Source organism: Aquarana catesbeiana, linkage group LG01 (assembly GCF_042186555.1).
Source record: "Aquarana catesbeiana isolate 2022-GZ linkage group LG01, ASM4218655v1, whole genome shotgun sequence".
NCBI lineage: Eukaryota > Metazoa > Chordata > Amphibia > Anura > Ranidae > Aquarana > Aquarana catesbeiana.
In genome coordinates, this window is record NC_133324.1 from 219,273,090 (window position 1) to 219,298,871 (window position 25,782).

General features: G+C 41.9%; 1 protein-coding gene across 1 annotated transcript; it reads left to right on the plus strand.

The window, feature by feature from the left end:
* The first annotated feature begins 1,001 nt into the window (after nucleotides 1–1,001).
* Nucleotides 1,002–25,256, plus strand: MINAR2 (membrane integral NOTCH2 associated receptor 2). Its single transcript, XM_073613068.1, has 3 exons — nucleotides 1,002–1,150; nucleotides 8,333–8,575; nucleotides 25,002–25,256. Exons 1-3 carry the CDS (start codon nucleotides 1,025–1,027, stop codon nucleotides 25,179–25,181), a joined length of 549 nt encoding a protein of 182 aa, XP_073469169.1. The 5' UTR covers nucleotides 1,002–1,024; the 3' UTR covers nucleotides 25,182–25,256.
* The last annotated feature ends 526 nt before the right edge of the window (nucleotides 25,257–25,782 follow it).

Genomic DNA, 25,782 nt, shown 5'->3' on the forward strand with positions numbered 1-25,782 from the left:
GACCTATTTAAAGGTAAGTTAATGAGGAGGGAGTTGCAGTTGTCAAGGCAAGAGTAAACCAGAAAGTGAATTAGGAGCTTTGTGGTTTAATTGGTTAGGAAGGGTCTCTAAGTGAATCAATAAGGGGTACAATGCATAAAAAGAAAGATAATAGTAAATTAACACACACAATTTTAACAAGCCCTTTAATTAACAAAAAAAGTCCCACAATGAAAATCCACTGCCAATCACATTGTAATACTAGCCTCCACCCTGTGGATGTGGGATAACTGGGGGACTCCATGGCCTTCTTTTTTGCTTTTGCGTGTGGTTCCCCCTTAAAGTCCATATCAGACTTAAAGAGTCCTATAGTATTTGGTGGGACCCCAGGCTTTTTTTAGTTATGAGGTCCACTTTACAAAGGGCCTAACAACCATAAGAAACCTATCGCATTTAGCAGTGGTAATAAAACAACTGTTAAATGTTTCGCTTCACACTGCAGCTGGAGGTTCACTCGGTTGAACACCCATTAGCTTTTCGAATAGGAATCTCCATAGATGTTCACTGCAGAGGTATTTTTTTCCAAGTTGGTTGAATGTTCTTAACCTATAGTGTTAGGCTGTTTCGTATATTAGTAAATGTTATCTCTCATGGTCAAATGTTCTTATGGCTATTTTTCTCTTAGGATTGAACGTTAGAGAATGTTACACTTGCCCGGCAAAAGGCAACAAAGAAGCTATTACACACATACAGTATTACAAACATTAAGGGTATTATTTTTTAAATTCACATGAATGTAGAGACATTCACAAAGCAAATTTTGGACCCCCAAAAGTTGATTAAATATTCACTTCAAATGCATAAAATAATGTTTTTCTTATATGAATGTAGTTTGTAGGCCAGCATGAACTGAATGGGTTCAGAAGTAATCGGTAGCAGTGCCATTCACCTGTGAGAACATTGTGTCATTCATGAATAATTCACACTGGATTCTCTAAACTGCATGACGGTTTACCAGTCTTCCTTACAGCAATGAACTGAAAGCATGGATCTTTCTGTATTGCCGAATAACAATCATCCTGATAAATTTCTACGTTTAGATGTAAAGACTTTACTAGCTAACTCTGCAGCTTTATACGCACAACAATGGCATAACAAGCTTTACCTGCCGGTGAGTACCCCTAGATGAATGAAAAACTTGTTTACTGCCCATTATAAAGAACCTGCTTTACAGGCCTGTTTTTATTATGCTTTTTTTATATGTTTAAAATGCATGTTTGAATATGTCCTTTTGAACAAGGGTTACGGAAATTAATAGCCAAATATTAAATTAGGTAATCTAAAAATAGTTCTTTATCAGGCCTGAGTGTTGCAATCCTCAAATGTATGGATTTCTAATTATAAAAAGCTAATGGACAAAGACCTAGCTGTCATCATCTGCTATATATATATATATACACAGTGTCTCACAAAAGTGAGTATATCCCTCACATTTTTGTAAATATTTTATATCTTTTCATGTGACAGCTCTGAAGAAATGACACTTTTCTACAATGTAAAGTAGTGAGCGTACAGCTTGTATAACAGTGTAAATTTGCTGTCTCCTCAAAATAACTCAACACACAGCCATTAATGTCTAAACTGTTGGCAACAAAAGTGAGTACACCCCTAAGTGAAAATGTCCAAATTGTCAATATTTTGTGTGGCCACCATTATTTTCCAGCACTGTCTTAACTCTCTTGGGCATGGAGTTCACCAGAGCTTCACAGGTTGCCACTGGAGTCCTCTTCCACTCCCCCATGATGACATCAAGGAGCTGGTTGATGTTAGAGACCTTGCGCTCCTCCACCTTCCATTTGAGGATGCCCCACAGATGCTCAATAGTGTTTAGGTCTGGAGACATGCTTGGTCAGTCCATTACCTTTACCCTCAGCTTCTTTAGCAAGACAGCGGTCATCTTGGAGGTGTGTTTGGGGTTATTATGTTGGAATACTGCCCTTGCGGCCCAGTATCTGAAGGTAGGGGATCAAGCTCTGCTTCAGTATTTCCCAGTACATGTTGGCATTCATGGTTCCCTCAATGAACTGTAGCTCCCCAGTGCTGGCAGCACTCATGCAGCCCAAGACCATGACACTCCCACCACCATGCTTGACTGTAGGCAAGACACACTTATCTTTGTACTCTTCACCTGGTTGCCACCACACATGCTTGACACCATCTGAACCAAATAAGTTTATCTTGGTCTCATCAGACCACAAGACATGGTTCCAGTAATCCATGTCCATAGTCTGCTTATGTTCAGCAAACTGTTTCTGGGCTTTCTTGTGCATCATCTTTAAAAGAGGCTTCCTTCTGGAACGACAGCCATGCAGACCAATTTGATGAAGTGTGCGGCGTATGGTCTGAGAACTGACAGGCTGACCCCTCACCCCTTCAACCTCTGCAGCAATTCTGGCAGCACTCATACGTCTGTTTCCCAAAGACAACCTCTGGATATGATGCTGAGCACGTGCACTCATCTTCTTTGGTTGACCATGGTGAGGCCTGTTCTGAGTGAAACCTGTCCTGTTAAAGCACTCTATAGTGTTGGCCACCGTGCTGCAGCTCACTTTCAGGGTCTTGGCAATCTTCTTATAGCCTAGGCCATCTTTACGTAGAGCAACAATTCTTTTTTTCAGATCCTCAGAGAGTTCTTTGCCATGAGGTGCCATGTTGAACTTCCAGTAACTAGTATGAGAGAGTGAGAGCGATAACCCCAACTTTAACACACCTGCTCCCCATTCACACCTGAGACCTTGTAACACTAACGAGTCACATGACATTGGGCAGGGAAAATGGCTAATTGGGCCCAATTTGGACACTTTCACTTAGGGGTGTACTCACTTTTGTTGCCAGCGGTTTAGACATTAATGGCTGTGTGTTGAGTTATTTTGAGGGGACAGCAAATTTACACTGTTATACAAGCTGTACACTCACTACTTTACATTTTAGCAAGTGTAATTTCTTCAATGTTATCACATGAAAAGCTATAATGAAATATTTACAAAAATGTGAGGGTGTACTCACCTTTGTGAGATACTGTATACAGTTGTGCTCATAAGTTTACATATCCTGACAATTTATGATTTTTTGGCCATTTTTCAGAGAGTATGAATGATAACACAAATTTTTTTCTTTCACTCGTGGTTAGTGTTTGGCTGAAGTTATTTATTATCATTCAACTGTGTTTACTCTTTTTAAATCATAATCACAACAGAAACTATCCAAATGACCCCGTTCAAAAGTTTACATGCCCCAGTTCTTAATACTGTGTATTGCCCCCTTTACCATCAATGACAGCTTAAAGTCTTTTGTGGTATTTGTGGATGAGGCTCTTTATCTTCTCAGATGGTAAAGCTGCCCATTCCTCTTGGCAAAAAGCCTCCAGTTCCTGTAAATTCTTGGGCGTGCATGAACTGCACGTCTGAGATCTTCCCAGAGTGGCTCAATGACATTGAGGTCAGGAGACTGAGATGGCCACTCCAGAACCTTCTCTTTATTCTGCTATAGCCAATGACAGGTCAACTTGGCCTTGTCTTTTGGCTCATTGTTATGTTGGAATGTCCAAGTACGTCCCATGTGCAGCTTCCTGGCTGATGAATGCAAATGTTCCTCCGGTATTTTTGATTACATACTGCATTCATCTTGCCATGAATTTTGACCAAGTTCCCTGCCTTTGTAGCGCACGCATCCCCAAAACATCAGTGATCCACCTTCGTGTTTCACAGTAGGAATGGTGTACCTTTCATCAAAGAGCTTGTTGACTCCTCTCCAAATGTAGTGTTTATGGTTGTGCCCAAAAATCTCAATTTTGGTCTCATCACTCCGAATGACTTTGTGCCAGCAGGTTTGAGGCTTGTCTCTGTGCTGTTTGGTATATTGTAAGTGGGATACTTTGTGGCATTTGCTTAGTAATGGCTTTCTTCTGGTGACTCAACCATGCAGCCCATCTTTCTTCAAGTGCCTCGTTATTGTGCATCTTGAAACAGCCACACCACATGTTTTCAGAGAATCCTGTATTTCACCTGAAGTTAATTGTGGGTTTTTTTTGCAATTTTCCTGGCAGTTGTGGCTGAAATTTTAGTTGGTCTACCTGACCGTGGTTTGGTTTGAACAGAACCCCTCATTTTCTACTTCTTGATTAGAGTTTTAACACTGCTGATTGGCATTCTCAATTCCTTGGATATCTTTTTATATCCCTTTCCTGTTTTATACAGTTCAACTACCTTTTCCTGCAGATCCTTTGACAAGTCTTTTGTTTTCCCCACGACTCAGAATTCAGAAACGTCAGTGCAGCACTGGATGAAAGATGCAAGGGTCTGTCAGGAGTCCAGAAACTCATTGAACTTTTATACACACACATTAATTACAAGCAAACAGATCACAGGTGAGGATGGTTACCTTTAATAGCCATTCAAACTCCTTTGTGTCAACTTGTGTGCATTTTATCAGACCAAAATCACCAGGGTATGTAAACTTTTGATCAGGGTCATTTGGCTAGTTTCTGTTGCCATTATGATTTAAAAAGAGTAAACATAGTTGATTGATAATAAATGGCTTCAGCCAAACACTAACCATGAGTGAAAGAAATGTTTTTGTGTTATCATTCATATTCTCTGAAAAATGGCCAAAAAATCATAAATTCTGCCAGGGTATGTAAACTTATGAGCACAACTATATAAAATGGAGTCAGTGGGGAGTAGGGATGAGCCAAATGTACCTTGGTTCGGTCCAAGGCAGGTTTGGAAAATGTTACTAAGGCTGGATTCACACCTATGCATTTTTGGTGCTTTTTGCATTTTGCAGATTTGCACTTCAGAACGTGTAGGAAACCATGTTAAATGAACTGTAGTGCAAATCTGCAAAATGCAAAAAGCACTAAAACTGCATAGGTGTTAATCCAGCCTAAAGGTTGGGTCTTAAAACTGAGCCCTGTTAAAGTCAATAAGTGCTTAAAGGGGTTGTAAACCCTCATGGTTTTTCACCTTAATGCATTCTTTGCATTAAGGGGAAAAAACCTTCTGTGGTGCTGCAGCCCCCCCCGAGCCCCCATTTTACTTACCTGACCCCGATCCTTCTCTGGCCGGGAACAAGCACACCAGCTCTACCTGGTGTCTCATGTCCTGGTTGGATAGATTGATAGCAGCGCAGCCATTGGCTCCCACTGCTGTCAATCAATTCCAATGACGTGGCACCGGGGGGGCCGGGCCGAGTCCTGCATTCTGTGTGAATGGACACAGATGCGAGAGTCAGGAGCACACCTGGGGGGCCGGGCCGAGTCCTGCATTCTCTGTGAATGGACACAGATGCGGGAGTCAGGAGCGCACCTGCACGACAATCCACCAAGGAGACTGCTTCTCCAATATGGACACTTGATGTGGAGAGGAGCCACCAGTGCCGCCGAGGGACCCCAGAAGAGGATGATCGTGGCCACTCTGTGCAAAACGAACTGCACAGTGGAGGTAAGTATGACATGTTTGTTTTTTAACATAATCTGGAAGCCCCTTTAACAAAGGGGGCCTTCAGACACTTGCAGACCACATGAATAAGTAAGGGGTACATAATAACCCCACTTAGCCACAAAAAGGTGTAAAGTGCTAAGACACACAGTTTTGATGAGTCTTTTATTGAAGAAAAAAAAAAAAGTTCCATGCTGCTGACCCATGGACACAATCAATCCCCAACAACTGCTTGCACCAAATGACATCTCCTGATCCCCACCATTAAAAGTAAACAAATGGGCAGTGATTTAATTGTTCAAATTTGGTCCTGTGTCAGAGCTATTCTTGCTCCTTTATTTACATGGCCAGAGATTCCCAGACAGTGAACGAATGAGGATGGGTCAAGTGACTGGTTGCTAAGGACATGGCTGATGCCAGCATGTACCTAGAATGTACCGTATTTTGCTTCATTATTAAAAACTTTAAAGGCTAAGTTTACCTTTTCCAGAAAATAAATCTATGCAGTCAAGGGGCCCCAGTGGATAAAAAAAAATTGTCAGGAACCCCTTTGTCCAGCTTGTTTCTAGGATATGAAAACTGTTGGACACTCACTCTCAGCATTGCAGGAGTGACTCCGTAGACTATTTTCCTCAAAAAGGTGAACTTAGGCTTTAAAGCAAAACTAAAGTCTCTGAAATAACTAGGAGTTTGAGATTTTTGGCAGAAGAGCTATGCAAAGTTTCTTGGCATGCCAATAATAAAGATGGGTGCAAGGGACAATGTAACTCCTTTACGCACAGGAATGTCATCAACAGTAGCTGTCCAATGGCAAAAGCATAAATAACAGCAAGAAGGGATGATGCTACATTTGCACAGGCGTTTTGCCACAGTGCAAATGGAATAGACAGCAATCTATTGATTCCTGCTGCTGTGTTTGACAGGTGTGAGTGGCTAGCTGCAGCTTCTGAGCCCATACACTTCAATGACAGATTGTCAGAAGATGTAACTATGTATGAATGTTCATATAGATAGTGATTACCAGCAGTGAGCTGGTTTGTGAGTATCCCTTACTAAAAATGTCACCTTTTTACAAATAGCAGTATGGTGGATGTGCAAAGGAAGCAGTCCTGTGGGCCCTTCCAGTTTAGAATCCACTAAGAGGAGGAGGCTTAAAATGTCCCTCCTCAAGTACCTAACAACAACCTAGACACTAGACACTACTCAAAGAAAAATGGACTATGTTTGTCTTTTTAAGAAAAGACAAAATCATGCAGAAGTAGGACATCCAATGAAACCAACTTAACTAAACAAATATATTTGTTTTGCATTGCTAAGTTACACTGGTGGCTTGTTATTTTTATTGCAGACCTCAGTTACCAGTTATCCCACTCCAGCAATACCATTTTTTTCCAAATACAGTGCCCCGGAAAAGGTTGATGGTAGTGTCCCATGTTCCTGCATGGATTCTCCATCATGAAGAGTAGGGATGGGCTATCTGTTCGAGTCGAACATGAGTTCGACTCAAACATTGGCCGTTCACCCGTTTACCAAACAGCGAACAATTTGGAGTGTTCACGGCAAATTCAAAAAGCCGCAGAACACCCTTTAAAATCCTATGGGAGAAATCTAGAGTGCTAATTTTAAAGGTTAATATGCAAGTTATTGTCATAAAAAGTGTTTGGGGACCTGGGTCCTGCTCTAGGGGACATGTATCAATGCAAAAAAAAAGTTTTAAAAACGTCAATTTTTTCGGGAGCAGGGATTTTAATAATGCTTAAAGTGAAACAATAAAAGTGAAATATTCCTTTAAATTTTGTACCTGGAGGGTGTCTATAGTATATTGGTAAGGGGTACCCCTACCATTTCACTAAACGAAAGTGTTAAATTGTTAAAAAAAAACACAGGAGACAGCTTGGGGCAAGTCCTTTATTAAAAATAAAAAAATAAAAAAGAGATTCCAGCGATGTAATCCAATAAATCCATGCTCCTACTCCATCGATGTAATCCAATTCTCGATCTCCAGCGATGGATGATCTCCAGAGACTCCAGCAAGGAACACACACAGGATCCTGCCTCCACCAGGGGCACCCAGCCAATGACACGGCGCTAGTCTAGCAGCTCTTATGTAGCTGAGGGCGGGGCCACCCATCACGTGACCCTGCCCCCCTCTGACAAGGGGAAACGCCGGGGTTTCCCAGTGACGTGTACAGGTGACCCTGCCCCCTCTGATGCAACGCAGGATACACATCACTGGGAAACATAAGAGCTGTCAAGCTAGAGCCGCGTCATTGATACATGTCCCCTGGGGCAGGACCCAGGTCCCCAAACATTTTTTATGACAATAACTTGCATATTAACCTTTAAAATTAGCACTTTTGATTCTTCATGTTCGTGTCCCATAGACTTTAACTGTGTTCGCGTGTTCAAACGAATTTTTTGCCTGTTTGCATGTTCCGGATGTGAACCGAACAGGGGGGTGTTCGGCCCATCCCTAATGAAGAGTAAACAAGCAAATGCAAATATTGGCATTCAGTTAATTCAATATCTTTAAGGTAAACCTATACACATTTTTCCAATAAAATTATCTAGAACTGCAGATTTATACTTAATACATTTTCTTTTTCTATATATATATGGACCCTACTACATCACAGGGGCAAAGCTTGGGACTTGGTGCCATGCAGGAAAAGGCTAATAAAAAGTAAAAGGGAACGTTAATCATCTTACCATTTTGAGCAGGGACTAATGTTAAGTTGAATCATTGCAATTTACATTTAATTCAAAAATCGTTTCTATGCTTTGTTTTTGTATACAGTATATGAAATGCATTGTATGTAGAAATAGTGAATCTTTCATTTTTATTTTGGACACAGAATGATAACAGTAATGTCAATGAAGCAAAGCAGTCATCAAAGTTGGAAAGCCATGTGGTGATTGACAAAACCTTGAGTGAACATTTTACTCCAGAATTTATGAAATCCAAAATTAAAAGCAATCCCCTGTACATGGATGCAGCCAACCAGGAGAAAATTACTACCACTAAAAAAAAGCCATCATGGACCATTCAGGACTATGACCAACAGTCCCCAAATCCAAAACTATCTCCACACTTGAAGGTATGGTGTAAGTTAATACAATGTATGTTGTATTTTAGCATCTTTAAAATACATTATGGTAAATAACTGTGTAAATAATAATATAGTAGATTATTCAGGTTAGATTTTTTTTAACTAAGGGCACATTCACACTAGATCCAAGATCATAGAGAGCAAACAAAGGCAAAGTCACTCATGTGGCCATCACCCATATGCTTCATATAGCACCTCCTAGTGCTCAGTGTTCAGTAGCATGTTACAAGTGTCTTTTTCTAGCCATCTGAAGCATTTTTGCTGTGAACTGCTCATAACCACATGTACCAGCATTCAAGATGTTTACATGTTTTGCAAATATTTCCACTGTAAGTGAAAGTGCTAGTAGAATGTTGCATTTAGAAGATTTCTTTTTAAAATGCTCCAAAATGTCATAATGTGAAAAACTCCAAACAAGAAAAAAAAAAAAAACAATTACTTGTATTAATACATTTTAATGTGCCTTTTTTTTTACTTTACTTTTACTGAAGCCTAAAAATGCTTGAAAACACTCATATTGTTAAAGGGGAAAGTCCATTATGTCCAATTTATAACCAATAGAAGAAAGAATGTTGCTGTAAAAAGTTATAAAATTGAATCTACAATTTTTGGTAGAAAATAAAAGAATGGACAAGAGAATGGACACTTCTTGTTTTCACCTATTAGCTCTCCAATTCCACATCTTTTTAACCACTTAAGGACCGAGCCTGCCTTTCAGACTCTGTGTTTACAAGTTAAAAACAATTTTTTTTTGCTCGAAAATGACTTAGAACCCCCAAACATTATACATTTTTTTTTCTAATACCCTAGATAATAAAATGGCGGTCATTGCAATACTTTTTGTCACACCGTATTTGCGCAGCGGTCTTACAAGCGCACTTTTCTTGGAAAAAATTCACTTTTTTGAATTAAAAAAATTAAGACAACAGTAAAGTTAGCCATTTTTTTTTATACTATGAAATAGAATGTTATGCTGAGTAAATTAATTACCCAACATGTCACGCTTCAAAATTGCGCCCACTCGTGGAATGGCGTCAAACTTTTACCCTCAAAAATCTCCATAGGCGACGTTTAAAAAATTCTACAGATTGCATGTTTTGAGTTACAGAGGAGGTCTAGGGCTAGAATTATTGCTCTCACTCTAACGATCTTGGCAATACCTCACATGTGTGGTTTGAACACCTTTTTCATATGCAGGCGCTGCTCACGTATGCGTTCGCTTCTGCACGTGAACTCGTCAATTTTTTTTCTTATTTATTTAATTTTAGTTTATTTTATTGATTTTAAAACTGTTTTAAAAAAAAAAAAAAATTGGGTCACTTTTATTCCTATTACAAGGAATGTAAACATCCCTTGTAATAGAAAAAAGAATGACAGGTCCTCTTAAATATAAGATCTGGGGTCAAAAAGACCTCAGATCTCATATTTGGACTTAAATGCAATAAAAAAAAATGTTGTCATTTGAAAGGCGCGGGAGAACAGCGGGAGGGAGGCCCCTCTCCGGCTGCCGATAACGGTGATCTTGCGGTGAATCTGCCGCAGAGACCACCATTATCGTAAAATGGACCGGCCACTGAAGAGATAGATATCTCGGTTATGGCAGCAGCTGCTGCCGTTACCGAGATATCCATCTTTAAAGTGCCGATGTATATATACAGTGAGCAGTCCGGAAGTGGGACAAACATATAGAAAAACTCTATAACTCTGGCGTTAAGGTGATAGTTTAGCACCATTAGGGCAGTACAGACAGCATCAGGATAAGGGACTAGAACATGTTATGATGAGACCTGGCAATTGCAGCCATCATATATATAGAATAGAGACAAGTATAGACCAGTCTAATGTGGTATTAAACCCGAAACTAAAAATGTAATATATTGCAGCTTACCAATCATTAGATATGATGGCTGCATTAGTTTTCATTTTTAGGATTTTTCCCTCTGTTTTCAGATGGTGATCTGGCCAGTAACACACTTCCTGTATTGGAGTGCCCCCTCTCTGAATGAAGGGGAACAGGGGCACCTTTTGATGGCAGCATTGTAAATTTGTGGGGAGAGGAGTGTAAGATGTACTAGCAAATCTAGATACATTAACAAATTGAAGTCAAATTTCAGCTCACACTTTATAAGCAGTTAAAGCAAACAGTTTTTCCCTTTTGGCATAAAGGTTTTACATAAATAAATTAAAGTTAATTATTTATTTATTATTATTTATTTCAGGTACTTATATAGTGCTGTCAATTTACGCAGCGCTTTACATATACATTGTACATTCACATCAGTGCCTACCCTCAAGGAGCTTACAATCTAAGGTCCCTAACTCACATCCATACATACTAGGGACAATTTAGACAGGATCCAATTAACCTACCAGCATGTCTTTGGAGTATGGGAGGAAACCGGAGTACCCGGAAGAAAACCCACGCAGACACAGGGAGAACATGCAAACTCCAGGCAGGTAGTGTCATGGTTAGGATTCGAACCAGTGACCCTTCTTACGGCTAGGCGAGAGTGCTACCCACTACACCACAGGTGTGTTCAGAATAGGAGCAGAAAAGCAGAAAAAATGCTAGAGACCAAAATGCGTCTAAAAGCTCAGAAACGCTACACACATTTGGCATTTGAGTGTTAATGCATTCCAGTGCCCAGAATAAATGAATGTTCTAGTCAATATTTAGCATTAAAATTCAAATACTAGACGCGCCTATACACGCCTGCATGTTTTGTATATGGCTTTTACCATGTTTTTTAAGTAGCTTTTTCCTGCCAGCAGTTCTGATGTTCACAGGAATTAAACTAATACCTCATGTACATGAAGCCTAAGATAATAAAGGAGAATATGATTTCCATTTAATGCAACTTCAAAACCTAGGAAAAGGCACAGCTGAAACGTTCTCAGTCATCCAGGTATCACATTTTGAATTAATCAGGTATAGCATCTGTCTGTAGCATGCTGCTAGTAGTTAAATAGGATAGTGCAGTGGCCAATAGCAACACAAAAACATTTGTGAATAGGGAACACACTTGTCTAGTATGGGCAGCTAGTGAGTGAGAACGCCCATACCATAATGGCTGCAATGTGAGTATATCATGATATTGACTAACTTTCAGCTAGGCATGCAGCATTGGCAAGATACGTTTTTTTATTTAAATAAGTGGATTTGTGTTGTATTCAGTAGAAGCTGAAAAAAATAACTTTACACTATATATTTCTTTTTAATAGTGATACCAGCTTGACAAGGTTCTACTCCTTTTCCACTAAAAAAAGTGTTATCTACATACACTCTAAGCTTCTGACTTGCCCCATGCTCTAGCCTTATGCCGCGTACACACGGTTGGACTTTTCAGCTACAAAAGTCCGACAGCCCGTCCGACAGACTTTCGACAGACTTTCGACGGACTTTTGGCGGACTTTCAACAGACTTTCTAATGACCGGACTTGCCTACACACGATCACACAAAAGTCAGACGGATTCGTATGTGATGACGTACACCGGACTAAAATAAGGAAGTTGATAGCTAGTAGCCAATAGCTGCCCTAGCGTTGGTTTTTGTCTGTCGGACTAGCATACAGAGGAGCGGATTTCTGGGTCCGGCGGAGTTACAACGTAAAGATTTGAAGCATGTTCCAAATCTAAAGTCCGTCAGATTTGTGACTGGAAAAGTCCGCTGAAGCTCCGGTGAAGCCCACACACGATCGGATTGTCCGTCGGATTTGGTCCGTCGGCGTCCATCGGACAAGTCCGGTCGAAAAGTCCGACCGTGTGTACGTGGCATAAGATGTGGCCCCCAACACACTTCACAGATGTAGACAGAATTTTATTTTGGAGAATTGAATTGAAAACTACTGTTTGCTCTGATGGCTTTTCCAATGCCTTTTACGAACAATTTAAAGAACCCCTAGTTCCTATCCTAAACTCTACATTTAATGCCATATCTGAATCATGTTGGTTCCCATGCCAATCTCAGAAAGTCCATATCACTCTAGTATCAAGACCAAAAAGATCCCACTCAGTGTTCAAGCTATTGACCAATCTCCCTATTCAAAGTAGACCTCAAGATTTTTCGCAAAAATATTGGTGGATAGGCTTTAACATCCTATTCCTTCTGTAATTAATTTAGACCAAGTTGGTTTTGTACCTAGGCGTGAAGCCTGATAATACCATCAAAGCTCTGTTCTTTATATCTTACTCACAAAAGCAAAATATCCCCATGTACCTTTTCTCATTAGATACCGAGAAGGCATTTGAACACCTTAATCAGGGCCAAATCTAGCCTAGTGCACCTGGGGGTGCAGTGAAAAAAAGTAAAGGGGTCTGCCTTCTGAACTAAAAAAAAGATACAGTACATGACTGCTATATATGCTAATGTGACAAAGACAATGCACTGGGTAATGCTAGCCACACTTTGCTGCACTACACATCACACCGCAGATAAAGCAGGTAGATCTTTGGACGTCGCACCTCCTAATTTTTCTGACTCCCAAGCTCTCCCTCCTGTGCCCAGCACCCATTATCTACAGCTCTCCCTCTCCTGTGCCCAACACCACTTATCCACAGCTCTCCCTCCTGTGCCCAGAACCCCTTTTCCACAGCTCTCCCTCCTGTGCCCCATATCCTTTATCCAGAGTTCTTTCTCTCCTGTGTCTAGCACCCCTTATCCACTGCTCTCCCTTCTGTGCCCAGAGCCCCCCTTATCCACAGCTTTCCCTCCTGTGCCCTACACCCTTTATCTACAGCTCTTTATCGCCTGTGCCCAGCACCTCCCATTCACAGCTCTCCCTTCTGTGCCAGGCACTCATTAGCCACAGCACTCACTCCTGTGCCCAGCACCTATTATCCACAGCTCTCCCTCTCCTGTGCCCAGCACCCATTATCCACAGTTCTGCCTCTCTTGTGGCTAGCACCCCTTATCCACAGCTCCCCCTCCTGTGCCCAGCATCCCCCATCCACAACTCTCCTCCCTGTGCTCAGGATCTCTCTATCCACAGCTCTCCCTCCTGTGCCCAGCACCCCATATCCACAGCTCTCTCTCTCCTGTGCCCAGCACCTCTTATTCACACCTCTCTCACCTTTGCCCAGCACTCCTCCTATCTGCAGCTCTCCCTCCTGGGCCCATCACCCCCCTTATACACAGCTCTCTCTCCTGTGCCCAGTACCGCTTATCCACAGCTCTCTCTAATGTGCCCAGTAGCCCTTATTCGCACCTCTCCCTCCTGTGCCTAGCACCCCCCCATCCACATCTCTCCCTTCTGTACCCAGCACCCCCCCATCCACAACTCTCAATCTTGTGCCAAGCCCCCCCCCCAATTCACAGCTCTCCCTCCTGTGCCCAGCACCCCCATATGCACAGCTCTCTCTCCTGTGTCCAGCACTGCTTATTCACAGCTCTCTCTAATGTGCCCAGCAGCCCTTATTCACTCCTCTCTCTCCTGTCCCTAGCACCCCTCCTATCCACATCTCTCCCTTCTGTACCCAGCACCCCCCCATCCACAACTCTCAATCTGGTGCCCAGCCCCCCCCCCCAATTCACAGCTCTCCCTCCAGTGCCCAGCACCCCTTATCCACGGCTCTCTCTCTCTCTCCTGTGCCCAGCTCCCCTTATTCACACATCTCCCTCCTGTGCCTAGCATCCCTCCTATACACAACTTTCTCTCCGTCACCCAGCACCCCTCATCCACAGCTCTCCCTCCTGTGCCTAGTATCCCCTATACACAGCTCTCCCTCCTGTGCCCAGCACTGCTCAACCACAGCTCTCTCTCCCATGCCCAGCAACCCTTATTCATGCATCTCCTTTCTGTGCCTAGCATCTCTCCTATCCACAGCTCTCCCTCCTGTGCCCAGCACTACTTATCCACAGCGCTCCCTCCTGTGCACAGCACCCCTTATCCAAGGCTCTTACTCCTGTGCCCAGCACCCCTTATCTACAGCTCTCACTCCTGTGCCCAGCACCCCTTATCTACAGCTGTCCCTCCTGTGCCCAGCACCCCTTATCCACAGCTCTCCCTCCTGTGCCCAGCACCCCTTATCCACGGCTCTCCCTAATTTGCCTAGCACCCCTTATTCACAGCTCTCCCTCTCCTGTGCCCAGCACCCCTTATCCACACCTCTGCCTCCTATGCCGAGCAACCCCCCTCACCTTTTGGTGCTGCACACTCCAAAACCTTTCTCCCTTCTAAGGCTCACTTCTCATTTCAGTCGCAGCCGACAACATTCTATTAAGCAATGGTAAGTGCAGGCTCTTTATTTCTTTTTAAGCACACAGCACACTCACTGCTCTCTGGCAGCGGTAGCATGCAAGGAAGCATTGCCAGCGAGTGGCATCACTACCTGGGGAACCAGTCGAGAAATGTGGGACAAGTATCCTGGATGCCAGCTCTAGCAATGTCCCTGTCCCAGCATCTCAGTGGAGCTATGCAGTTAGGTGATTAGCAGGATAGAGATTAGTAGGAACATTTATACCAGCGCAGCATCCAAAGCAGCAAGGGGGGCACATCTGAAATCTGGGAGGAGGCGTAACCCACTCCAGCATCCCCTTAGGTCCAGCCATAACCTTAATTGGGAGTCCCTAAAAGTGGCTTTGGAACAAATCAGTCTGCCTTATGAGTTTTTCCAGAAAATTATGATGCTATAAGCTTGTCCTATGGTTACAATCTGAGTAACTGGTTCTCTATCTGCTTCAGTATCCATATCAAATGGAACACAACAGGGATGCCACCTTTCCCAGCTTCTATACATAATTGCAATGGAACATTTAGTGAATTCCCTAGGGGCTAATGTCATACAAGGCATTGAGGTTAAGGGTAAACAACACAAGTTAAGTTTATGACTTTAAGACTTACTGATGACCTGCTACTCTATGTATCAATTATGCAATAGCTGGAACAATTTGGCTGTTTTAGCAATTTTAAAATCTATGCCTTCAAATCGCAATGCCTTAAAATCACGCTGCCTTCTAGCACTCAGGAGTCTCTCCCTTTCTACTCAGCACAGAGATCGATTAAATACTTAGAAGTGCATATTCTGACACAACTTGGCAAATTGTATGAGCTTAAATATCTACCAACACTGGAAGTTGCACAACGTCAAATCCAAAGTTGGTTACTTATGAGGCACTCGTGGCTAGGTACGACGTCCCTCATTAAGATGGATATCCTTCCACGTTTTCTATATATCATTCAAACTCTATCGTTCTGGGTTCTTCATCAATTTTTTCACTCTGCTTGTACTGCTTTGCTTAAGTACCTGTGGCCTCGCTCCCCTACTTGAACATGTTATGACATTCTAGTTAAAGTGGTTCTAAAGGCAGAACGTTTTTTACGTTAATGCATTCTATGAATTAGGCTAAAAACCTTCTGCCCCCCCCAGGCCCTTATTATACTCACCCGAGCCATGATCTCAATCCAATGGCATGCATGAGAGCAGAGATACTCACAGCTCTCTCTCTCCTCATTGGCTCAGACACAGCAGCGGAAGCCATTGGCTCCCACTACTGTCAATTACAGCCAGTGAGGAGGGAGCAGGGATTTGATGGACACATAGAGCGGGGCTCAGGAACAAGTATGCATGAGTGGCCCCACAGCAAGCGTCTTGCTTTGGGGACACTCAGCGGGGGCTTGCCTCATCTATAACTATACTCTACGGCAGTAGTAGTACTGTGCAGTCCTAGACTGGTTCCATCACAATCAGTCTAAGCTCTGAGTTAGTATAGAATGCAATATTACACAGCTAACGTCCCTGAATTGGCTTAATCCAGCTTCTCATCGAGTCACTTTATTGCTCTCCCCTTAGTAGCTTCTCTTCTACACGTTTGGGATCATACCATTAGAAAACACAATGTTTCTTACCACATAGGTCCCATGATGCCGATTCTGAAAAACCCAGAATTTCCCCAAGGCATGTACTGCAAAGGTTTACTCCAATGGCAGGAATTTAATCCATCTCCTATAAAACAAGCCATTGGACTGACGAAATTAAGCCTCTTAAAGGGCTTGCGACTCCTCAGTTGCTATTCCAGAGTTGACGGCTCTGGTATTTCAAGCTTCGACATTTCTAGGCTAGGCTTGCAGGAATTGGACGACCCACAGGGACCTGATGTCATGGTTATGCAGTAATGTTTGTCTGTCAGCTTACCTCTCCTCCATGTGTTCACCTTTAGAGGCCAGCCACTCTCACCTGGCTGCTTAAATAATCTTCCCTCAGCATAGCTCCACCCCAGCCTCTAATTAGGAACACTATTTTAACCTGTGCATTGCAAGCCAACCTCGGTGATCAATATTGTGATATGGCTTCCGTGTGCTCATTGCTCTGTGTTCTAAATCTGATACTGTTTACCGATCTTGGCTTGTTCTTAACTATTCCTGCTTGCTTGTGACCTTGACCTTTTGGCGTGTTCTCTGTTTATTCCTGTCTGCTAGTCGCCCTGACCTTTGGCTTATCTCCTTACTATCCCTTGTTGTCCTGGACTGCTGCTTCCTCTCTGTCCTCCTGTAGGCTACTGTGAGTGTGAACTGGGAGACCCTGGGGGCCGCGACCTGGAGCCAGTTGCAGCGCAGTCCATCCTCACCACTAGAGGCTCTGGTGAACACCTGCTGGCTCTTAGACTCCGCTCCCTGGGGAATCTTATGCTCTAGCTCCCAGTGGGATCTGTGTTGTGCTCTAGTGGACTTGCCTTCCTGAACCACCCAGTGTTCCATCTGCAGCAGTCAGCCGTAGGGTCCACTACCTTGCAGTGCACTCCTGACTCCAACGGTGGGCATCTGTCACCTGACCCCATTGAAAGCCTTTTCTTTGCTTGAAACAGATTGTCAACATACCATCTATAAGTTGTACAACATTATTCTTTCAGGAGCTTTTTCAAATTATCCCTTCTATGTCCAAGACTGGGAGCTGGAACTGGGACATCCTCTCTCTGAAGAGGATTGGAACTAATCCTCTCTTTTCGGTTTCAAAGTAAGCATAGCCTCACAAGCCCACAAAAGAAACTTTAAACTTCTGACCAGGTGGTATAGAAGCCTAGCCACATAAGATTATACTATTGATTCCTGACTGGTGCTCGAGGTGTAAGGAGCAAGGCAGCACACACATACACTTCTAATGGTGCTGTTCCCAAATCTGTTTTTCAGCTATGTCTACAAATTACAGGTAAAGCCTGGCCAGTAGCTCTCTTATCGGTTATACCTGGGTCAAAGTAGTGATATTTTCCTGTCCAAACATTAGCTAATCACGCATTGATGCCCAGATACTGGGAAACAACCACGGTCCCTACTATTAGGGAATAGGTGATAGAACTAAACAGTATTAACAGTATAGGGGAGCTAACTGCCTGCAATAATGAGCGATAGCCAAAGTTCGTGGAACTGTGGTACACCTGCTAAAATACTACTCTTCCACTAAGTGTTGCACAGTCTTTTGATTAAAATCCTCACTGGGCTGATGGACCTTCCTACCTTCCTATCATTTACTTCCCTCTTCCCACCCCAGCTTTACTTCTCTAATTAGTGGCTCTCATTTTTATTTGGTATTTTCTATCAATGTGCAAGAAGCAGCACTTGATGCCATCAAGCCCTTGTATCACCTTGGTTATTGGTCCAGATTTTGCAACTACCACTACAGTACCTGACTATAATTTCTTCCATACCAAAGTTTGGCAGGAGGTATCTTGGGCTTGACTCTTGTAATAGTTTAAGCATTAGGAACTGTGCCCTATAAGGATTGTCATTCCTCTTCAATATAACCTCCTTTTTGTGTTTTTTACCCGCACATTTTCTGTAACAGATAACGATGTTGATTGAATTGACACTGAGCCACAATAACTTATAAACTTTATTCTTTAGAAAGGAAAAAAAAAAACAGTTTGTTCAGATATGTACACAGATATATATAGATATATTTTCAGGATAGCACAGTGGGATTTGGATGGCTGTTGATTAGAAGCTAGATGACCTTCACGTGGTTCCTACTGACAATTCCTCCTTTAATGTGCATTTATATAATGCTGCAAGGTTTTAATGGCATTAATGTTGCTACTAGAGGAAAAAGTATATTAATGGTACCAATGAGTGGGGTTGGTACAATAATAAGGCTGGTGGTGCCTTATGCATGCAGAGTTTGAAGGGTTCACTGCTGTTTAACTGCTTGCTGACCAGCCATTGTCATTCTACAGTGGCAGATTGGCACGGCTGCCCGAATCGCAGTAGCTATACAGCGGGCGTTTTAGGAGCTATAGGGGGCGCTCGCCCACGACAACCTGCAATCGCTCCTCAGAGAGCCAGAACAGGGATCTGTCAATGTAAACAGACAGATCCCCGTTCTGTGAGGGAAGTAGAGAGAGAGCTGCTGTTCCTAGTGATCAGGAACATCGATCTCTCTGTACTCCCTGTCAGTACACTCCACCCACAGTTAGAAACACCTCCCTAGAGAACACTTAACCCCTTGATCGCCCCCCTAGTGTTAACCCTTTCCCTGCCAGTATCATTTATAAAGTAATTAGTGGTTATTTTTAGCTCTGATCGCTGTACAAATGTCAGTGGTCCCAAAAAAGTGTCAAAAGTGTCTGATCTGTCGCAGCCCCGCTAAAAATCGCTGACCACTTCCATTACTAGTAAAAAAAGGAAAATTAATAATAAAATTCCCATAAATATATCACCTATCTTGCAGACGCTATAAATTTTGTGCAAACCAATTAATATACACTTATTGCGATTTTTTTTTACAAAAATATGTAGACAATAACATATTGACCTAAAATGATGAAGAAATGTGTTTTTTAATTTATTTTTTTTTGGATATTTATTATAGCAAAATGTAAAAAATATTGTTTTTTTTTTTTCAAAATTGGTGCTCTTTTTTTGTTTTTAGCGCAAAAAATAAAAACTACAGAGGTGATCAAATGCCACCAAAAGAAAGATCTAGTTGTGGGAAAAAAAGACATGACCGCGCAATTGTCAGTTAAAGCGACGCAGTGCCGTATCTCAAAAAATGGCCTGGTCATTAAGGGGATAAATCCTTCCAGGGCTCAAGTGGTTAAAGTGGTGTTCCGGCCGAAATTATACTTTTTAAATAAAAATACCCCTATAATACACAAGCTTAATGTATTCTAGTAAAGTTAGTCTGTAAACTAAGGTCTGTTTTGTTAGTTTATAGCAGTAGTTTGTTATTTTATAAACTTACAGCAGGCCGTGGCCATCTTAAGTGTGGGCATCTGAAGCCAGACTGTATTTCTTCCTGGATCTCACCCTTGCAGATCTCGCACATGCTCAGTGCAGCACAAGCAGTGTAATAGGTTTCAGGTCAGGTTTCCATAGCAACGGCAGTGTCAGAGGAAGTTGCCGCCCCTTCCCAGAAGGCATTTCAAACAGGAAATGATGCGATGGGCCACGGCCAGGGAGGAGGAAGTGAAAAATGAATACAGCAGATATACAGTAGGTGCTGGGAAAAAAAATAAAAAAATATCCAATTCATTTACAGTGCACAGTTTAGTGGGGGATGCTGAAGAGTTGTAAAAGTGGGTGGAACTCCACTTTAAAGTGACACTAAAGGCAAAACTTTTTTTCTTTAGTTTTGGACAGAGTGCAGAGGGTTTAGAAAACCTTTCTGTTTTTAATTGTTGTCTGTGTCCCCATTAGAGAGAGTCACCCTCTCTATTTGTCCTGTTTAGCCTTATTATTGAAAGTGAAAGTAAAATAAAATCACAAATGTTGGGTTGACACCAGAACATTAAAAGAGGGGAACATTTCTGATAGAGACCCTAATTCTGGTGACCATAGTGACACACTGAGATACACACACTGAGATTCCCTCCTTTGGAGGGATTTCCTCTCACCTCCTGTTTTTGCTATTGAACAGAAAGTGAAGGGAAATTAGATCAGAGGGCAAAAAACTAACAGATATTATAACCCTCCCTTACTCTATCCAAACTGAAAAAAAGTTATTCCTTTAGTTCTAATTTAATTACCTTACCTCAAACCACAGGAGGTGGCAACCCTTTCCATCTAGCTGGTGTTGACATCTTCTGTATTTAATCTCTGTAAACACCCATGTTCAGACCCATTTTGGCAGGCCACTGTGACATGGTGCTGCCCAAACATGATGGAACCGGGGGCAAAGCTGTAATTTCAAAATCCCAAATGATGTTATCACAGGCTGTTTTTCCCAGGCAAGCGGCTTGAAGACTTCTTGGAGTCCATGCTAGCAGTTTAAATGTCTCTGAGGTTGTTGTCACAGCTAGATGCTAGATATGGGAATAGGCAAAGTGGAAGAGACAAAGACAAGGGGACCTGACATGTAGAAAAGTCGGGGCTGAATCTCTTTGTTCTTCCCAGTAGGCCCTGAAGCTAAATGAGGAATCAGGTTCAGGTACATTACAAAAAGTACATTTTTCTCTGTAAGTCTCTTTTTAATATAGTATCTCTCTTTATTAAATGAAACTCATACTGTATAGAACAACAGCACTGGTTTGGAAAATCAGAACCTTACCTTGGATATAACTTCTGCCCTGCATCTAAATGTTTAAATAAGAATCCCCAAATACTTATCTCACAATTAAATCAAGGTCCCTCTGTGAACCTAGACACTACTGCACTGATGCGTCAAGGCATACTTCACCCCTACCAGAAAACTGCCTATGCAGATAAGGGACATCTTTAAATAGAAAACAAGCTGTGCAGCTTTGACTGAAATTGAATAATGCCCTTGCTATAGGTGTAGACAAAAAAGAAAAGTTTTGGGACTTTGAATGAGGTGAGCAAGTGGGGCCAAAGGATCAATCAGCATTGGAAAAAATCGTTTTATTGGAAAAATAAAATAATAACATAATAACAAGTCAAATGACGGGTAACAGACACATAGTGTATGTACAAAGGCAGATACATTGTGAACAAGATAACAACCCACTTGTGATGCAGGGCAATGATCCTTATTAGATGATAAAAAACCATACTGAGATGCACATATTCACCAGACTACTGGATAAAACTATACTGATATAAAAGAGCTTAATAAAAAATCGATTAATTATCTTGGTGCCTGTCAAAATCTGACGCGTTTCGTGTATCGAACACTCTTCAGGGGCAATTTGCACCAAAATCTAAAAAATAATAATATATAGAGAGATCGATCAATAAAGTACAGTGTGCATTGTTGGAGGAAAAGGTATAGGGAAGAGAGAGAATCACTCATCCCCGATAGGATTCTCACATGCCAATGGAGTGCGAGTCACATGAGGTTAGTGGCTGCAGGCCACCAAGTGAGGTTCTAGTAACTATATAGTTAGTTTTTATACACATTTAAAATTACATTTTATTACTTCTAGAACCAACACCATTCCACATCACCAGTGTGGCTCATTACCAGCACACCTCATGGGGTTTTCCTTGTGTGCCTGGCCTCCCCTCCTTGGGCTCTTCCCTCTACTCCCAGACTTGACCATACTGCATCTCAGTATGTTTTTTTTATCATCTAATAAGGATCATTGCCCTGCATCGCAAGTGGGTTGTTGTCTTGTTCACAATGTATCTGCCTTTGTACATACACTATGGGGTTGATTTACTAAAGGCAAATAGACTGTGCACTTTGCAGAGTGCAGTTGCCCTCTGCAGGTGCAATTGCTCCAGAGCTTAGTAAATGAGGTAAGGCTTGACTTTGCAAAGAGTACCCAATCCTGTGCAAGGAGAATAAAAAAAACAGCATTTTTGCTTGCACATGATTGGATGATGGAAGTCAGCAGAGCTTCTGCTCATTTACTAAGCTCTGGAGCACCTGCTCTTGCAGAGGGCAATTGCACTTTCCAAAGTGCACAGTCTTTTTCCCTTTAGTAAATTAACCCCTATGTGTCTGTTACCTGTAATTTGGGTTGTTATTATGTTATTATCCTTTTTTTACCAATAAAATGATTTTTTCCAATGCCGACTGATCCTTTGGCCCCACTTGCTCACCTCATTCAAAGTCCCAAAACTTTTTTTTTTGTCTGTACCAGGGATGGAGACTTCTGTCTCATTCAAAGTCCCAAACCCCCTTTTTTATTTAACTTGCTATAGGTGTAGGCCATTTATGTACCTCATTAAGCCTGACTGGAAAACTCTGAGGATACTGCTAAGGATGTTGCGAAGAGAGGACCAGCCATTACTGTTCACCTTCATCATCACAGCAGTAAGCTCTTTATCTGATTCAAACCCCTTCACATGCTCTTTCGCTCCCTTGATGCAGTAGCTCTGAGCTCAGTGTTTGACAGCTCACTCTGGTGATGGTGCAGGTGAGTGACAACATTAGGCTTCCCCTAGCAACATCTTTAACAATGTCCTATAAGTTTCCCAGTCAAGCTTCATGAGGTACATTAATGGCATACACCTATAGCAAGGGCATTATTCAACTTTAGTCAAAGCAGCACAGTTTCCCAGATAACAAAAAATTGTGCTGCAAGGTGGAAAATGACTTGTTCAGCTATTGCTAGATTTACCAAGCTTCACAAGTTTGTTGCACAATTGCAGCAAGTGCATGAATCCAGATCAACTTTCTTTGCAAACATTCTGCAAGTCTACTGCAAGTTCTGGTTCTTGTGCAATAGTTATCCCACCACACCCCCTGTGGCTGAATCTTCATGCTGTACACTTGCAGAGGTCTTGCTATAGACTCACCAATGCAACTTTGTTCTTGCTAAAAACTTGCCACACAAATATACTACAAATTGGAAAAGTGTCAACTAGAACTTGTGCTTCAAGTGCTCTGAAAGTGCACAACTTGCCAGTGAAAATGTGCAGCAGGTTAACAGACTTACAATTAAACACTGCCACAAATTTGTGGCAAGTTATCCTTGCTATCTTTTATCTACAGATGCCCTAGTATCTGCATAGGTAGTTTTTTGAGTTAATACTTGAAGCCGGGTTCACATATGTGCGGCAGCGGTTTCCAGTCTGGGGTCGGGTGCGTTTCTATTCACTGATTCACTTGCGATTCAGGTCCAAATTTTTGTCTGAATTCACACCTGAACCAGACCCAAAAACACACAGAAATGATGGTAGATAGGGGGCGCTAATGGTTACCAGTAAAAGAAAAGGAAACCAGTGAAACAATTAAGTCTCAATGTGAAAAACTTTTTATGGACATGAAAACATAATTATACTAGTAAATATAGTAAGTGAAAACATAATTATACTAGTAAAAGTAAGTGTAAAATATTGGCACACATTAGCGCTTGTGCAGGATTGTGCCTGCTCATCTGGGACGGCTGGATGCTGGATAACAACAGATAGAGAACCCTTCTTCCCCCGGTATTCAGACATGGGATATATAAAAAAACAATAGAATCTTCCATAGCATAATACAGTTTATTAAAAAATGTTAAAAACAGAAAGTGAAGCCAAATGGCCGCTTACATGGATGGGTGCCTACCCGGTACTGGGGCTGCTCACTCGTCTATGTATAGATCTCAGCATGTATGCCGTCACACCACCTCGATGGTCAGTGTGCGTTCCACCCGACGAAAGCAACAACCAGGAATACCGGACGTAGGAGGAGATCATGTGACCAGGTACCGCTCTGACGTACGTTTCGTATGAACGTCTTCAGGGAAGCGTTCCCTGAAGACGTTCTTCCCTGAAAACATTCATACGAAACGTACTTTGGAGCGGTACATGGTCACGTGATCTCCTCCTATGTCCGGTATTCCTGGTTGTTGCTTTCGTCAGGAGGAACGCACGCACGTTGTTTCTACTAATGTGTGCCAATATCTTACACTTACTTTTACTAGTATAATTATGTTTTCACTTACTATATTTACTAGTATAATTATGTTTTCATGTCCATGAAAAGTTTTTCACATTGAGACATAATTGTTTCACTGGTTTCCTTTTCTTTTACTGGTAACCATTAGCGCCCCCTATCCATCAGTTCTATTGACCATTTTTTTGCTCAACAAGGGGAGCAGCTTACTATTTAGTTTTTCTTTATTAATTTATCCTCACAAACAAAATTTTTTTTTGCGCAGAGTTTTATTTTCTATTCCAAATACACACAGGACCCTTTTGGAAACCGTGCCACGGCCGCCCCGGACGTGTGTGAACCGGCTCCATTGAAAGCCAGTCACAGTCACATTTCATGCGAATTGGTAGATATGTGAACCAGGCCTTAAGGCTTTGCTATGGCCAAGAGCAAGATCTGTGTGAAGCAGAGGCACTGCTCTGGCTCAGTACTCATACTGATTCCACCCACAATCATAGCTGTAAATAGAAGTCCCATATTGCCCAGTAGTTTGAGGAGAACCTCCAAATGAGCTGCAAGGTATTCAGGGAAGTCTTATCCGCAATTTTTTTATAAAGAGCAGCAAGGAGAGACAGAGCGCACAAGATTTATCCTGGGTTTTGGTCCACTCTAAATGCAATATATATAATCTAGCAACCTTAACCCTAATTTTTTTTGCAGGAGAATCCATATGAGTTAAAGTATTGGCTGGAAGACATTTATACGCCTGGGTTTGACTCTCTATTGAAGAAGATGGAGAAGGAGCAGAAAAAATCCAAACTCTGTAAACTCTTGTCTTTTTTGGCACTCGCTGTTTGCATTCTCATTGCCATAGTAACAGTTACTGTTTTGTTTACTTAAAAGTATTTCTTTGGTTAATATTTTAGCATACTTTTATAAAACTGTAAAAATTTCACAGAATTAATTTAACATACAGCAGGTACTATTTTTATAATAATAAAACAGAATGTCACCATCTGCCTGGGTGTGCTTTGTACATTATGTGGAATGCCATGTTTCCAGCCAAAGTGTCAAACTTTTCATTCCAATAAGCCAATGTGACTCCTATATGTAAGATTTTGAATAAAACCACAATTAAGTCATTTTTTCCACATTTAACTCATGTGCAGTATATAATATTGTGTGGCCGGTGAGGGAGGGACACTTTGCAAACAGGTGAATATTTCACTGACCTGCTATGTCCTGCATTGTGATCCTGCTGCTGGTGAGTTGTCAGAGGCAAATGGATCTCTAGTTTGACATGGCCTTCATGTTGCACTCACATTTGGCTGTTTTTGAATGCATTTTCCATGGAAATGAGTGTACAATTTTTGCAATACACTTTGCAGTGCACACCAATGGGCTTCATTGCATACAATATGTAAATATACATGCACACACATCGATTAACATTTTACACCGGAAGGGAAACTTTGGAGAGCACAATGACATGCATTTTCAT